This window comes from Carcharodon carcharias, chromosome 18 (genome assembly GCF_017639515.1).
Source record: "Carcharodon carcharias isolate sCarCar2 chromosome 18, sCarCar2.pri, whole genome shotgun sequence".
NCBI classification, from domain to species: Eukaryota; Metazoa; Chordata; class Chondrichthyes; order Lamniformes; family Lamnidae; genus Carcharodon; species Carcharodon carcharias.
The window spans coordinates 40,654,870-40,672,680 of record NC_054484.1 but is presented as its reverse complement, the minus strand read 5'-3'; the positions used below and the strand labels follow the sequence as shown (position 1 = coordinate 40,672,680).

The window sequence follows — 17,811 nt, the reverse complement described above, 5'->3', positions numbered from 1 at the left end:
CATCATCCAAAGACACGGAGTCAGATTCCACATGTATATTGACTTTCTTTAAAATTCTCATCCTCCTCTGCACTTCCAAAGTTCCTCCTTAAAACTCATATGTTTGACCAAACTTTTAGTCAGGGCACTTAATATCTTCTTCTTTGGCTCACTGTCCATTTCTGTGACATGTCATGTTTTCTACATTAAAGACGGTGTGTAAATGTAAATTGTTGTCGAGGCATTGGACACGAGGAAGGTGCTGAAGGGGTGGAATAAAATCAGGAAATGCTGTAAGTACTCAGCAGGTCTGTTTCTCTTTCCACAGAGGCTGCCAGACCTGCTGAATATTTCCAGCATTTTCTGTATTTTGTTTTTGCAAATTTCCATCATCTGCAATATTTACTTTTGTTCTGGTAGATTGGAAATTGGCTAAAGTGTTTCCATTTTCAAAAAACATTGATAAAATAGATGGAGATAACTGCAGATACTTTGATTCTATGCAAGTTGAAAAACTTGAGGTTTACGATGACCTGCCTTGATAAGAATCTAAGCAACAGTTGAATTAATTCGTGCTTTACTGCTAAGCGACGCTGCAGTGTCAATCTGGCCTGCAGCTGATTAGATGACACGGGCACAGCTCCGCATTGCCATCGGGTGGCGCTGGTGCGAGACGGTGGTACTTCTCCGCGCTGCCGCCTGGTGGCGATGTTGCCCCGCGGTTGCATTACTCTGTGCTATCACCCGGTGGCGCTGCGCGGCAACGGCCGCCTTTCTCCTGCGGGCGCTGCTCACTTCGGCACCGGGGGCCGTTCTGCTACCGGCCCCGGAGGCCGAGACCGAGGCGGGAGGGGCGGGGTGGGGACGTCGGGGGAGAAGACGATTCACTGCATTCGGGGCTTCGGTCGTAGCCGACACCGGAACTGGGAGCAGGAAACGGAGGCGGAAACGGCGCGGCGCAGATGGAGAAAGCGGCTGCCAGGGAGTAAAATGGCAGCTGGCTCGTTGGTCTAGGGGTATGATTCTCGCTTCGGGTGCGAGAGGTCCCGGGTTCAAATCCCGGACGAGCCCTATTTTACTTTTAAAGTTGTTTATTTTTTTTATATGTATAAATTATTTATTTTAACTCGGGACAGGACTCCGTGATCTTCTCTTCCTGGTTCGCTGATCCGGTTTTCTGGTGGAGGGTTGAAGAAAGAATAAGGTGGCCGGCCGGGTTTTTTTTTAAAAAATGGGGCTCGTCCGGGATTTGAACCCGGGACCTCTCGCACCCTAAGCGAGAATCATACCCCTAGACCAACGAGCCAGACACTGGAAGAGGGTCCGGGCCAACCTGTCTGCACAAGCTACCCTACCTCACTGCCAGCTGCAGCATTGCAAACGCTCCCAACAATTATTCCCTCAGCTCACTGATCATCACAATAATGCCACCTCTTTATTTCCAGTGTCAGCTCCCTTGGCCCGTTTTATTAATTCATTGCCGGATTATTCCTGAGATGCTGCTTCTAAATCATGTTCACAGCCTGCACGGGTAACAAGACATCCCTTCTCCTTGTTCAGCTGGGTGGGTGGGTAGCTGACGTGTGGAAACTTAACCTGACTATATCTCTCTGTAGGCTCTTTGTGTCATCCTCACCACTTGCCTTCCCACCTATTTTTCTGTCAGCTGCAAATTTGGCAATAGTACATTTACTTCCCTAATCTAAGTCATGAATATATATTGTAAATAATTGTGGCCCCAGCACTGATCCCTGTGGCATTCCATTAGTTACAGGTTGCCATCCTGAAAATGCCCCTGAAAATCCTTCCTGCATCCACCCTGTTGAGTCCTGTAAGAATTCTGTACACTTCAATGAGATCACCTCTCATTCTTCTGGACTCTAAACATCACAGTGTCTGAAGCTGGGGCTCCAGGTCAATAGCTCTGAACCAAAACTCCTCAAGCTGCAGACACTGCAGATGTGGTTGTATTGGATTGCACTGGTCTGACAGCATCTGTCTCTGTCACAAGAGCAGGGACATGATATTAATGAAATGTTAAAATTTTTATTTTATTTTTATTTGCTGTTGGGATAAGGGTGGCATGAGGTAAATAAGATTGGAGAAATGGGTTTTGATTCATGGAACATTAGCACTAATACTGGGGAAAGTGGGAGCTGTACTATTGGGATGGTTTTCACCTGAATCGTGGTGAGTCTTATAACTGGGGAAGTAGAGAGGGCTTTAAACTAAATAGTGGGGGGAAAGGATCATACGAGAGGAGACATGGTAAATCAAAGGGAAACAACAAGGTACTAGAGCAAGACAGCTAAATGGGTAATGATAACCAGAGTGTGGCAGGAAGGAACAGAACATACAAACTTAAGAGTGTACCTGCAGACAAGGCCAGAGATTGCAAAATGGTAAAAAGATGGTTAAAGGCTTTATACCTGAATGTATGTAGCATTCATATCAAAAGGGATGAATTGTTAACACAGATAGAAAAAAAATATTTGACCTGAAAGCCATTGCAAAGACATAGTTGCAAGGCAACCAAGGCTGGGACCAAAATATTGAAGCGTATTTGACATTTTGAAAAGACAGAAAGCTTGGAAAAGGTGGTGGGGTCGCTCTGTTAATTCAGGATGTAATAAGTACAATAATGAGAGTTGACCTTAACTCACAAGAGCAAGACATTGAACCAATTTGAGTAGAGATAAGAAATAGGAAAGGTAAGAGATCACTTGTGGGAGTAGTCTATAGGCCCACGAACAGTAGTTACACTGTAGGACTGTGTGTACAGGAAGAAATATATGGGGTGTGGAAGAAAGGTACTGCAGGGGGAGATGGTGGCATAGTGGTAATGTCACTAGACTAATGAGGACACGGGTCCAAATCCCACCACTGCAGCTTGTGGAATCTAAATAAAATTAATAAAACCCTGGAATTAAAAAACATGAAACCAATGTTGATTGTCATTAAAAACCCAGCTGGTTCACTTTAGGGCAGGAAATCTGCTGCCCTTACCTGGTCTGCCCTATATGTGACTCCAGACCCACAGCAATGTGGTTGACTCTTAACTGCCCTTTGAAATGACCTAGCAAGCCACTCAGTTTGAGGGCAATTAGGAATGGGTGACAACTGCTGGCCTTGCCAGCGACACCCACATCCCAAGAAGAGCAAAAAACATGGGTGACTTTAATCTACATGTAGATTGGGTGAATCAGATTAGCAAAGGTAGTCTATAAACTGCATTTATAGAGTGTATTCTTACCAATTTCTTATAGCAGTATGTTCTGGAGCCAGTCAGGGAGCAGACTCTTCTAGATCTAGTAACATGCAATTAGACAGGATTAATCAAAAACCTCATGGTAAAGAAGCTCTAGGTGACAGCAATATAATAGAATTTCATGTTCAGTTTGAAGGGGAGAAGTGTGGGTCATTGACTAGTGTTTTACACATAAATAAAGGTAACTATAAAGGTATGAAGGCAGAGCTGCCAAAGTGAACTGGGAAACTAGGTTAAAACATAAGACAATGGAGATGCAGTGGCAGACTTTTAAGGAGATATTTAATATCTCTCAGCAAAGGTTTATCCCAGTGAAAAAGAAAGACACTTTGAGAAGGATGGACCATTTGTGGTTAAATAAGGAAGTTAAGAGTTGAATCAAATTGAAAGAAACACTATACAAATCTGCAAAGATTATTGATAGGTCAAAAGAATGGTCAGATTTTAAGCACCAGCAAAGAATGACTAAAAAAATTAAGAGGGAGAAAGTAGAGTGTGAGAGAAAGCTAAGTAGTAATATAAAAACAGTAAGAGATTTGATAAGTATTTAAATTGGAAAAGGGTAACCACAGCTAATGTTGGTCCACTAGAGAGTGTGCCTGGGGAATGCATAATGGAAAACATGGAAATGGCACAGGTGTTGAACTGGTATTTTGTGTCTATCTTCACTGTAGAAATCTTAGAAAATTTCCCAAAGATACTTGAAAATCAAAAGGTGAAAGGGAGGGAGGAACTTAAAATAATCACCATCACCAGTGAAAAGATGCTGAGAAAACTATTATACCGAAAGGCTGTCAAATCATCACAATCTGATGCCCTGCATCCTAGGTTCTTAAAAGTAGTGATTGTAGAGATAGTAGAATCATTGGTTATAATCTTACAAAACTCCTCAGATTCTGGAAGGGTCCCACCGGATTATAAAATGGCAAATGTAACACGTTTGTTTAAGAAAGGAGAGAGATGGAAAGCAGGAAACCATAGACAAATTAGCCTAACATCTGTCATAGGGAAATTGTTAAAATCCATTATTAAGAAGGTTATAACAGGATATTTGTAAAATCATAATATGATCAGGCAGGATCAACATGGCTTTGTGAAAGGGAAATCGAGTTTAATTTATTACAAGAGACATGCTATCAAAGCTTTTTGTCATGCATCCATTAGTATCGCTCGCAAGAAATTACCAACTGTAATGGGGGAACAACAACTTATACTGCATGAGAATGAGTGCTGATTGGTTGACAAATGGACTCTGATTGGTGGAGGCGTTGCCATGAAGAATGCAAAATGTAAGTTAGCTGCCCAGCTTTGTTCAAATTCAGACTGGGCAGGTCGACTCTTGTATATGATACCTCTGCTGCCACTGTGTGCTGGCAGTGGAGGGAGTGAATGTTGAAGGTGGTGGATGGTGTGCCAATCAAGAAGGTTGCTTTGTCCATTCCTAACTGCCCCTGAGAAGGTGGTAGTGAGCCATGTTCTTGAACCCCTGCAGTCCATGTAGTGGGGTGTGCTATTAGGGAGGGAGTTCCAGTATTTTGACCCAGCAACAGCAAAGGAAATAGCAATATAGCTCCAAGTTAGAATGGAGTTGTGGCTTGGAGGGGAACTTGCAGATGGTGGTGTTCCCATGTATCTGCTGCCCTTGTCCTTCTAGGTGGCGGAGGTCAAGGGTTTGGAAGGTGCTGTTACAGGAGCCTTGGTGAGTGGCTACAGTGCGTTTTACAGTTGATGCTGCCACTATGCATCAGTGGTGCACGGACTGAATGTTTAAGTTGGTGGTTGGGGTGTTGATCAATTGGGCTGCTTTGTCCTGGATGGTGTCAAGCTTCGAGTGTTCTCATCCAGGCAAGTGGAGAGTATTCCATAACACTCCTGACTTGTGCCTTGTATATAGTGAACAGGCTTTGGGGAATCAGGAGGTGAGTTACTCACCACAGAATCGCATCCTCCACTTTTGTAGCCTCAGTATTTGTATTGCTGGACCAGTTAAGTTTCTTTCCCCTATTTTGCCCTCTATCTCTTCCAATTCCCCCTCTCCGCTATCTCTTCCCCTCCCCTCTCTCCCTCGCCTTTCTTTCTCTATCGCCGTCCCCTCTCTATATTGCTTCTCTCTCCCTCCCTCATTCATTCACTCTTTCTCTCTCTCTCCCCACACCCTCGGGGCTAACATCTCTGATGCTTCCCCGGGGTCGTTAGCGGAATATTAACTGCAACCACGATGTCACGGAGCAGCGGGACTTCAGTGCGCATGCTCCATCCGAGTGAAAGCCGAAGTGCGCAGAGAGAAAAATTTCACCCAAACAACCGCCCGAATCCTGCCGGCGGTGACGTCACAGACGGACAGCCCATCCATCCAGCCAGTGGGAGAAGCGATTCAGCGGGGCAGGGCTCGGGGACGAGAGCTTCAGGATCAAAGCGCAGTGTTGTGTGACTCTTAACAACCCTCTTACAAGAGAATGAGAGCGTGGTATTGTTTAAATTATGCATGGCGGGCTACTGGGTTGGAATCATCCTGCTGGCACTTGGTAAGGGAACATTATGTTGGGGTTTTGTTATGTTTGATAAATGGTAGATTTTCTGCTCCTGTATTTTTTTGTTTTAATTTTACCTCCGTGTAAATCAGCGCATTGTTCTCGGGCTCTTGCATGTAGCTTCGTGCAGGTTGAAAATGGAGCTTCCTGTAGTGCCTAGTGTTGATTAATGATCTTAACCAGTAAGCCTGTGTAAAGGGTTATTTAACCGTGAAGAACGAGGCTAGTTAGTGACTACTTTGTAGCTTTGATGGATCAGGTGCGGGTCCATAGAGTTGTGGTTGTAAGGTTGCTTCAATAATTTAGCAATTTGCATTGAGGATCACTGGCAAACATAACCCAGTTAATAGTATAACCCAATGACAGTGTTTTGATGCCACACCCGACACTGTCGTGTATCACGGTCATGGGTATAACTAAAGCTAATTTGAAGTTTTACCACCTACTATTTTCTTCATTAGATGTTAGAAATTACTCATTCTAGAATGTAGTTCCATAAACTGTTTTATACATTGATTTTTTTAATTACAGTCTGCATTTATGGGATTTGGAATATGATGAAATCTCTTCCGTGAGCTAATAAATAGATTAGTTAGCCAGAACACTGCAACAGTGTTGCCTTGTATGTTTATATCATAAACATAGATTTGATTAAAGCTGTATGATAGTATCATAGAATCAGGGAAATCTCTGACACAGAAGGAGGCCATTTGGCGCATTATGACTGTGCCTGTCAAGAAAGAGCTATCCAGCTTTATCCCATTTTCCAACTCTTGGTCCAGACTCTTGCAGGTTGCAGCACTTAAAGAGAACATCCAAGTATTTTTTAACTGCAATGAGGGTTTCTGCCTAACCACCCTTTCAGGCAGTGAGTTCTGGTCTCCTTACCACCTTCTGGATGAAAAAAGATTCTCAATTCCAAATTAATCTTTCTAATTACTCTAAATCTATGTTCCCTCTCTTCTGAGGAAAATAGATACATACTTCCTAATCATTCTATTCAGGCCCCTCAATTTCTTTTACACCTCAGTGAAATCTCTCCCCGTCTCTTCTAATGCAAAGAAAACAACCTATCTAGTGCAATCACATCCTTTCTACAATATGCACCCACCCTGCTACCTTCTGGGATCTGTCGACTTGCACCCCAGATCCCTCTGTTCTACTACATTTCTCAGAATCCTATAAATTGTGTATTCGCTTGCCTTGTTTGCCTTTCCCAAATATATTACCTGACACTTCTCCAGATTGAAATCGATTTGCCACTTTTCTACGCACCTGACCAGTCCATTGATATCTTCCTGCAGTCTACAGCTTTCTTCTGCACTATCAACCACGCTGCCATTTTTGTATAAAATGCAAACTTCTTAAACATCTCCTTTTGTATTTAATAAATCACTGGTATACACCGCAAAAGGCAAGAGTCTTCACACTGAACCTTGCTGGGCCTTAAGCAGCCTTCCAAGTTATTTGCTGGCATGCTGATTCACTTGCTGTGTTCTATGGCTTGGAAGAGAATGGTGACTCAGTGTTGGGCACTGTGGATGACATTGAGACCCTTGCCAGTGAGGCAGTGAATTTCCTGGAGCCCCTTCAAATTACCCCTCATCCCCATTGTGGAGTTCCAGGAGTTCCTGGTGGGACATCTGCATTGTTGCAACAAGGTCCAGTTGGTCCTTGATCATTGGTACCGTTCATCCAATCAGCCCATGTGAATATTAGCAAATAAAACAGTAAGTATATTTATTTAAGTAATTTGATTAATTCATTTAACATATAATCAAATCAATAGAAGTATGGAAGAGCACTTCAGACCTGTAGAATGCATAACCTTTGCTACATGGGAACTGAGGATACTTCCCTCGTCCTGGACAACCATGAATTGGGATGTTATTGCTTATTTTGGCCTCCTATAATTTGATTGGACCATATGTTTCTTTATTGTTTTAGTGATGCCCTAAAAGAACACTTGTTGGTTTGGTGACCATGTGGCAACCCAATGTCAACCTTGTAGGTCCATCAACCCAGGTTAGGCGCTACAGCAATTTGAGAATAAAGTTCCTCGTTAGTTGGGGATGCCTAACTTGTAGGTCTGTAATATATATTAATCATAAACTTGGGTTCATTGACTTTGACTAATTGAGTATAAAGAGTTTCTGCCACTACTGCTGCCAATATCTCTTGCCACAGATCGTTTCTGATAAATTTGACTATTTTCAAACTTATTCTATTTTTTTCTAAAACAGTTATACCCTATGTGACATTCATCAGTATTATTTAAAATTGGCCATGTCTCAGTAATACCAATAGCGTCTAGGCTTCCTAATATTGTATGGGTGCAGTTCTCACAGTCTTACAATTTTTGATAGCGTATAGTGGTTACTTCCATTTTTACCTTTTTAGTAAGGTTTAAAATTCTGCATTTGGTGCAATCCTGTAAAGATGTAATCCAAATTGGTGCTTTGAATGGGTAAACTACAGGTTCCCCATATTTGAAACATCAGCACCAAAGATGCTCTGTGCTAAGTGAGCAAATCCTACAATCCAATTCAAGAGCTGGTAGGTGAGTGGGGAGGAGGTAGTGGGCTTGGAGCTGAGTAGTGGAGGAATAACTGTTTAGCCCCCCCTCCTTCTCACAGCCAATAACTGGTCCATCTGAGAACACGAATGAAAATATTTTTTATTAAAGCCTTACTGCAAGAAACCTTTCAGTTTAGGAACAGGTTGCTCATGGTATAAGTAGCATGATATGTCAGGTAACAGTCCCATGTTATGACATTTGCTCAGATGGAGTCCAGAATTTAATCACTCAAACAAGGAATCTCATTGTCATATCTAAAGAATAGTGATGAATTTTGCCACAGATCTGGAAGCAACAACGAGAGTGCACAGGGAGCTATACGTTACGTTGACGATAGTTGTGAATACAAGTTTTGTCGTGTTGCAGTTCAGTCGTTCCTTGGTACAGCCTATGCCTGGCAGAATATTGGAAATTGCCCAAGATGTTCAAAATGCAACAAATTATCAATTCAGTGACAAAAAAATTGCTCCAAGGTAAATTGAACTTGGCAAATTTGATGACAGAAACCAATAAAGAACCCATTCAGGATGTCTTCTAAGGATCAATCCATCTTGAACTCCAGTGCACATGGGAAAATATGGGAACAAGGATGATTTTTAAACACCCTTTCATTATAACTAACTTTATTTATGTAGTCACTAAAGCTTTAATTTTCCAAAAAAAAAATTTGAAGCAGGATTTTATTAAATAAAAGGAAATGCATTACCATTCAGCTAATGAGGGGACTCCTTTGGTCAATCTTTGAAGAATAGTACGGAGTAGTGAAAGGCTAGGATAAGTTTACTGTGTTTGCCTATGAAGGCATTGATCCATTGCAGAGTGAAGACAGAGAGCCCTTCTACAGTTTGTATTCACTCTGACAAAAGCAGACTAGCCCAGGAAGGTTGGCAACTTCTGAGCCTACAGGCTGCTGTAACGTCAATGCTCTGAAACTTCATTGGGAATGCACCCACCAAAAAGCCCTGGTACCCTGTTGTGTACCATTAACAATGATGCAGTAAACTGTCATTCAGGTAGCTTCTCTAGCTAAGGATGCTAGCAAATCTTTAGAGTAAAAGTTAATAGTGTGAGTTGGGAAATGGGAACTTTTTTTAAAAAACACCATGTATAGAAGTTTTTGCATTCTATTTTGATTCAGAAGGCACAACTGAGTATTGTTTAGTAATGCTGAAAGTATGCTATAATGTTGTGACTTATTGGGCCGTAACTTCTGAGCTCCAGGTGTCCTATCTTAGAGAGGGAGATCCTGCTGGAAGCTCCCAGGTAAAGGTTGTGTGGCAATTGCAAACTTTCCATGGATAATGGCCCTACACAGGGAACCATCTGAAAATTTTGATTTAAATTATCAAATTCTGATGCTTCTGACTATTACATCAGTAGTTACCCAGAAAAAGTTACAAGAATTAAAGCCACTTCTTCTGGGTAACTGTTGTACAGATCCACATTCACCCCCCCCCCCCCCACCCGCCATCGGTCTCCCCTCATACCCCCACAACCCCGGACTACTCATCAGAATTAACGAGAATGCATGACATGCAGATGCATTTCCTGCGCTTGCCTTTAGGAAGCTTGACACGTTTTCAAACTTCCTTGAACTTAATTGCAAAAGTTCTTCCTGCTGCTGGGAGCAGATTTTTGGCCTCCCACTCGATTAAGCTCCCCTGCCCGCCTTGCTTCCCCCTCTTGGGAGCAGCACAAGATTCCACCCCTTATCACACCAAATCTGGGCTACTGTGTGTGAAATTCTGCCATTTCCAGCCTTGCTTCTTTTTTAAACTTTGCTCTCAAGCTATGAAGTACAGAAGAAAGGAAGCAATAGTGTAATGATGTGCAATAAACTTTTCAACACTGCCAATTTAAAAACTGTAGTACAGCTAAGATTTATGGAAATAAGTTAAGGGAATTGATTGCAAATGGAGCCTAAATGTCTGAATGGGATAAATATCAAATGTAATAAGATATTCAGGTACATTTACCCAAGATTTGGCAATGTGCCTATTTTTTCTTTCAGTAATCGATCCTGTGTCTGGTCTTGAAGTTTATGCTAAATCAGAAATGATCGCTGAAAATGGGACAGATGTCAGATTGTCATGTACATTCAAACCTAATCAAATTGTCCGCAGCACTCTGACGGTTTATTGGAGTTTCAGACCAGAAACTGGTAGGAAAGATGGGCATGTGAGTATTAGAGCTGTTATTTCAATGGGTTGGACCTATATTACTATGTCAATGTCCTCGCTTTCTACCGAATTCCTTTTATTTTATATTTTTATTTTTTATTTTTATCACCATGGGGAAACATCGGTACCCCAGGCACTTGGAAAAAGTATGCATTGCTTAGAGGGATATCTTGAAAAGAACATAACAACATTGGAGCAGGAGTGGACCATATAGCCCATCGAGCCTGCTCTGCCATTCAATATAATTATGGCTGATCTTCAGCTTCACCTTCCCTCCCGCTTCCATTCCCTGAGACCCAAGAATCTGTCTATCCCTGCCTTAAATTTATTCAACAATGGAGCATCCACAACCCTCTGAGGTAGAGAAGTCCAAAGATTCACAACCCTTTGAGTGAAGAAATTTGTCCTCCTTTCAGTCTGGCACCTTATTCTGAGACTGTGTCCCTGTTTTCAAGATTTCCCAGCCAGGGGAAGCAACCTCTGTGTCTACCCTGTCAAACCTTTGAGAATTTTGTGTGTTTCATTGAGATCATTGCTCATTCTAAACAGGGAATATAGACACAATTTGCTCAGCCTCTCAAGGATCAATATAGTGAATCTTCACTGTACCATCTCCAATGCAAGTATATCCTTAAATATTGAGACCTAAATTGCACACACTATTCTAGGTGTAGTGTTGCCAAAGCCCTGCACAGTTGTAGCAAAACTTCCTTATTCTTGTACTCCAGTCCCCACGTAATAAAGGCCAACGTACCATTTGTCTTCCTACTTGCTTGCTGTACCTGTATGCTAATTTGTGTCTTCCCCGTATGAGTACACGCAAATCTCACTGAACACCAACATTTAGAAAATTCATTTCTTTTAAAAAAAATATTCTGCTTTTCAGTTCTTATGACTGAATAACCTCTCATTATACTCCATTTGCCACCTTGTGGTACACTTTTTGCAGCCTCGTTGTGTCCTCCATACAGCTTACGTTATGAACTAGCTTTGTATCATTAGCAAACATTATTCTTTGTTCTCTTCATCTATGTCATGATATAGATTGTAAATAGCTGAGGCTCCATCACTGATGCTTGTGGCACTCCACAAGTTACAGCCTCCCAACCTGACAATGCCCCGTTTATTTCTAGTCTTCGTTTCCTGTCTGTTAACCAATTCTTTAACTAAGGCTTATCCAACCTTTTTATGCGAGGGGCTACATTTCAAATTTTTTTCTCACTCAGGGGTTTACGAGCACATTTAGAAAAGGTAAGATTTTTATTTCACATTTCCTGCATCCGCAGTGTTTTGCTTTTATGTTAGGAAAGGTCAGGATTGGCATCACATTAAACATGAATTTCAATAAAATGTTGAGGTATGAAGAAAAGAAACAACTTGTTGAGCAAAAAAATAAAGCAATTTCAGAGCAATAAATTGATAATTTAAAAAAAGAGTAATTAACAATGAGGACAATTAGAGTGTGAAGGGGTCATATTGTGTTTCTGGCTCACTTGCAGGCTTAGGGTGCTCACTCACTCACCCTCAGCCACTGTGAGAGTGAGGGTGAGTGTGTTGATGTGTGGGGGATGAGGGTGGGTGTGAATCTTGAGACTGGGAGTGAGCCAGAAAAACACACCCTCTGTCCCGTGCGCAAGTGCACTTGTCCTCTGCCCCTCGCGTGTGCGCCTGCCCCTTACTGCCTTCTGGTGCATTCCCATCTGCTGCCCATGCACCCACTTCTCTTTCTCCCCCCTCCCCCGCCCCCGCCCCCGCCCAGCAGGGGCTCACCTGCCGTCGCGATGTCGTTCAGGCCTCAGGCTGAAGGAAGCTGCTCCTCCATTCAGAGACTGTTTCTCATGCTCATTTGCTGCTCATGGGCTCATTAGTAAGCCTATCAAAAGCAAACACATGAGAGTATCAGCCAATGATTGGAGGAGCAGCACCTTGTAGAACCTTAGACTTCCCTTACCTGCATGCTCTGCAGGCCATATAAAGAAGGATGCAGGCTGGATTTACCTGCAGACCGCATGTTAGGCAAGCCTGCTCTAACTTTGTGAGCCTTTTATCTTGTTTATTGACTTTTTTTGTGGTATCTTTTCGAATGCCTTTTGGAAATCCAAGTATACTAGATCTACAGGCTTCTCTTTATCTACCCTACTCGTTAAACCCTCAAAAAGCTCTAATAAATTTGTTTAAAATTATTTCCTTTTTCTAAACTCATATTGACTTTCTCTGATCATACTATGATTTTCTAATTGCCTTGTTAAGCCTTCCTTAATAAAAGATTCCAGCACTTTCTCAATGGCTGATGTCATGCTAACTGGCCTGTAGTTCCCTGTTTTCTCTTTCCCTCCTTCCTTGAATAGCGGTATTATATTTGCTGACTTCCAATCTGTTGGGTTGGTTCCAAAATCTATGGAATTTTGGAAATCGTAACCAGCACATCCACTATCTCTGAAGCTATCTCTTTTAAATGCCCAAGTTCTAGGCCATTAGGCCATGAGGATTTGTCAGATTTTAGTTCCTTAAGTTTCTCCACTACTTTTTCTCTGCTGATATTAATTTCATCACTTTTTAGTCCCTAGGTTACACTCTATTTCTGGTATGTTACTTGTTTTGTACTGTGAAAGCAGAAACAAAATATTTGTTCAATGTCTCTATCATTTCCTCATTTTCCCATTTTAATTTCTGCTGTCTCCACTTTTAATGGACCAATGTTTGCTTTAGCTGCTCTCTTTCTATATACTCGTAAAAGCTCTTAAAAATATTTTTATATTCCTGGCTAGTTTACTCTCGTATGCTATTTTCCCCTTTTTAATCAACTTTTTGGTGGCCCTTTGCTGGTTTCTAAAGCACTCCCAATTCTCAGGCTTAGTAGAGTTATAGAGTTTTACAGCAGGGAAAGAGGCCCTTCGGCCCATCACGTCCATGCCAGTATTCAAGTCTCTATATACTCTAATCCCATTTTTCAAGTGCCTGGACACTTGGTCCATATCCTTGTATGCTATGGCGTTTCAGGTGCTCATCTGAATACTTAAATGTTGTGATGGTTCCCACCTCTACCACACTTTCAGGCAGAGAGTTCCAGATACCCCCCCCCCCACCGTCTGGGTGAAAAGTTTTTTCCTCAAATCCCCTCTAAAACTCCTGCCCCTTACCTTAAATCTATGCCCCCTGGTTATTGACCCCTCCACTAAGGGGAAATATTCCTCCCTATCTTTCCTATCTATGCCCCTTGTAATTTTGTACACCTCAATCAGGTCCCCCCTCAGCCTTCTCTGCTCTAAGGAAAACAACCCCAGCCTATCTGGTCTCTCTTCATAGCTGAAACACCCCAGCCCAGGCAACATCCTGATGAATGTCCTTTGCACCGTCTCCAGTGCAATCACATCCTTCCTATAGTGTGGTGACCAGAGCTGCACACTGTACTCCAGATGTGGCTAACTAATGCTTTATACAGTTACATCATAACCTCCCTGCTCTTGTATTCAGTGCCTCCACTAATACAGTCAAATATCCCACATGCCACCTTAACCACCTTATCTAACTGACCTGCTGTTTTCAAGAATCTTTGGACATGCACACCAAGGTCCCTCTGATCCTTTGTACTTCCTAGGGTCCTACTATTCATCATGTAATCCCTTGCCTTGTTAGTCCTTCCAAAATGCATCACCTCACACTTTTCAGGATTAAATTCCATTTGCCACTGTTCGTCCCATCTGACCAGCCCATCGATATAGTCCTGTAGACTAAGGCTTTCCTCCTTGCTATTTACCACTACCAATTTTTGTATCACCTGCGAACTTACTGATCATACCTCCTACATTCATGTTCAGATCATTAATGTACACTACAAACAGTAAGTAACCCAGCACCGAACCCTGTGGTATGCCACTGGACATGGGCTTTCAGTTGCAAAAACAACCTTCAACCATCACCCTCTGCCTCCTGCCACTAAGCCAGTTTTGGATCCAATTTGCCAAATTTTCCTGGATCCCATGGGGCCTTACCCTCTTGACCAGTCTCCCATGCAAGACCTTGCCAAAAGCCTTACTGAAGTCCATGCAGACTACATTAACTGCACTACCCTCATCTACACACCTAGTCACATCTCAAAATTCAATCAAATTTGTTAAGCATGATCTCCCCCTGACAAAGCCATGCTGACAATCCCTGCCTCTCCAAGTGGAGATCAATTCTGTCCCTCAGAAATTTTTCCAAAAGTTTGCATACCACTGATAGACTCACTGGCCTATAGTTCCCTGGTTTATCCCTCCCACCCTTCTTAAATAATGGTACCACATTAGCTGTCCTCCAGTCCTCTGACACCTCTCCTGTGGCCAGAGAGGATTTGAAAATTAATGCCAGGGCCCCTGCAATCCCCTCCCTTGCCTCCCACAGCAACCTGGGATATATCTCATCTGGGCCTGGGGATTTATCCACTTTTAAGCCTGCTAAAATTGCTAATACCACTTCCCTCTCAATACTAATTTGTTCAAGTATATCACAGTGCCCCTCCCTGATTTCTGTACCTACATCGTCCTTCTCTATTGTGAATACAGATGCAAAGTACAAATTTAAAACCTCACCTACGTCTTCTGGCTCCTCACAGTTTGCCACTTTGGTCCCTAATGGGCCCTACTCTTTCCCTGGTTACCCTCTTGCCCCTAATATACTTAGAAAAGACTTTGGATTTTCCTTTATTTTACCCTCAATGTTTTATCCTGACCCCTTTTTGTTTTTAATTCTACCCATATGGCCTCATTTGAGGAACCTGCCAAGATGTGGTATTATGTGCAGTTCTGGTCGCCACGTTATAGGAAGGCTGTGATTGCACTGGAGGGGGTGCAGAGGAGGTTCACCAGGATGTTGCCTGGGATGAAACATTTAAATTATGAAGAGAGGTTGGATAGACTTGGGTTGTTTTCATTGGAGCAGAGAAGACTGAAGGGTGACCTGATCGAGATGTACAAGATTGTGAGGAGCATGGACAGGGTGGATAGGGAGCAGCTGTTCCCCTTAGTTGAAGGGTCAGTCACAAGGGGACATAACCTCCTGCCCCTCACCCTGAACTTTAGGGGGGATGTGAGGAAAAACCTTTTTACTCAGACGGTGGTGACGGTCTGGAATGCACTGCTTGGGAGGGTGGTGGAGGTGGGTTGCCTCACATCCTTTGAAAAGTACCTGGATGAGCACATGACATATCATAATATTCAAGGCTATGGGCCAAGTGCTGGTAAATGGGATTAGGTAGGTAGGTCAGGCGTTTTTCACGTGTCGGTGTGGACTCGATGGGCTGAAGGGCCTTTTCTGCACTGTTTGATTCTGTGATCATCCCTCCTTATTGCAGTAATTGACTCCTTGATCTATATTGCGACACCACCTCCCCTTCCCCCACCACTTGTCTCACCTGAAGATTCAGAATATTGAGCTGCCAGTCCTGCCCCTCCCTCAGACATGTCTCAGGGTAGCATTGATTTCATATCCCCCCTCAGCTCACCTGCCTTACTTGCAGGACTCCTTGCATTAGAATAAATGCCATCCAGCCTTGCCATGCTCCTTTGTGCCTTAACTTGACTATATACATCCTGTCTTCCAGACTGACTTGGTTTCTCTTCCATACTTTGTGTATCACTCCCTACTATATCTCCACTCTCTATCCCATCCCCCTGCCAAATTAGTTTAAACCACTACCAACAGCAATAGCAAACCCCCCTGCAAAGCTGTTGGTCCCGTTCCGGTACAGGTGTAACCTGTCGGACTTGTACAGGTCCCGCCTTCCCCAGAAATGGACCCAGTGATCCAGGAAACTAAAGCCCTCTCTCCACGCATTCATCTGCTCTGTCTGCCTATTCTTATACTCACTAGCACGTGGCACTGGCAGTGATCAAGAGATTACAACCTTTGAGGTTCTGCTTTTCAATCTGCTCCTAGTTCCCTAAATTATTGTTGCAAGACCTCTTCCCTCTTTCTATCGATGTCGTTGGTCCCAATATGAACCATGATCTCTGATTTTTCACCCTGCCCCTTCAGAATGCCCTGCAACCGCTCAGTGACATCCTCGACCCTGGCCCCAGGGAGGCAACACACCATCTTGGAGTCACGTCTGCAGCTGCATAAACGCCTGTATGTACCCCTCATTATTGAGTCTCCTACCACTATTGCTCTTCCTCTCTTTCTCCTCCCTCCTTATGCAGTTGGGCTCTCGCTGCACTCCCCAGGGGAACTGTCACTCTCACTGTTTTCCAGCAGAGATAAACAGTTCTTGAGTGAATTGCACTCTGGAGCTTTCCTGACTATCTGCCTGCCTCCTTTCTTCTGACTGGTGGTCACCCATTCCTTCTCTGACTGCACTTCTGTAAACTGCGGGTTGACCATGTCTAAAAACGTGCTATCCAAGTAACTCAGCCTCAGGGATGAACTGCTGTGTCTCCAGTCGATGCTCAAGCTCTGAAACCCGGCGCTCAAGCTGGTGAAACTGGTAGCAGTTACAGCAAATGTGGTCATCTAGTCTGCAAGGAGCATCTAAGACTTCTCACATTCTACAGGCTATACAACACTAGTTATTACAGTACTATTCTTTGCCACATTTTAAACCTCTTCTTTTAATCTAATACTATCCTTAACCACCTTATTAAGTGAGGGATGGACCTTTCTTGCTCAGTTTTATTTTTCAACGGAATGTATTTTTGTTGAACATTTTGAATTGTTTCTTTAAATATTTCCCACTGTTTATTTACCATAATTTTTTGTCTAATTACCCAATCAACCTTAGCCAGCTGGCCCCTCATACCTTTGTAATTGGCCTTATTTAAGTTTAACATTCCTGTTTGTTATTGGTGTACATTGTTTTCAAACGTAAATTGTATAACGATCGTCTTTTCCCAGCAGATTTTGAGATGGCTAACCCTTTCTTGTTGCACAATGCTAGATCTGAAATAGTTTTATCCCTAGTTGGTTCTGCAATGTATTAGTCCAGGAATTTGTCACATAACCAGTCTACAAATTCTTCTAGACCACTTTTGCCTATTTGACTTGTCCAGCCTATACGAAGATTCAGGTGACAAGTGGATTCTGGACAAGATGTGCCTTCTAACACGCTGACCAATCAGAATCCACTTGTCAACCAATCACCACCCTTTATTTCTTTTGAAATTTGGTATTCTTGTGATTCTGCCCTGATGAGTGCAGATGAAAAGCTTTGACAGCATGTCTCTTTTACAGTAATACTCACTAATTTCCTTATTCTTTAATTCATCCTCTACTTGTCCTCCTTTTGCATTCTGTCTGTCT

General features: G+C 42.8%; 1 protein-coding gene and 2 non-coding genes across 5 annotated transcripts in view; 2 read left to right on the top strand and 1 right to left on the bottom strand.

The window, feature by feature from the left end:
* The first annotated feature begins 978 nt into the window (after positions 1-978).
* Positions 979-1,050, top strand: trnap-cgg. The gene has a single exon. It is a non-coding gene; the product is annotated as a tRNA-Pro (tRNA).
* A 163-nt stretch (positions 1,051-1,213) lies between these two features.
* On the bottom strand, positions 1,214-1,285 carry trnap-agg. Its single transcript has one exon. It is a non-coding gene; the product is annotated as a tRNA-Pro (tRNA).
* A 4,219-nt stretch (positions 1,286-5,504) lies between these two features.
* Positions 5,505-17,811, top strand: part of LOC121290655 (myelin protein zero-like protein 1) — a 48,985-nt gene continuing 36,678 nt past the window's right edge. The window contains exons 1-2 of one of the 3 annotated variants that reach the window (XM_041211393.1): positions 5,505-5,772; positions 10,368-10,534. In XM_041211393.1, coding sequence (XP_041067327.1) covers positions 5,733-5,772; positions 10,368-10,534 — 207 coding nt within the window. In that variant the 5' untranslated portion in view covers positions 5,505-5,732. The remainder of the gene's footprint in view (positions 5,773-10,367; positions 10,535-17,811) is intronic. The other 2 variants (XM_041211391.1, XM_041211392.1) reach the window with 2 other exon arrangements.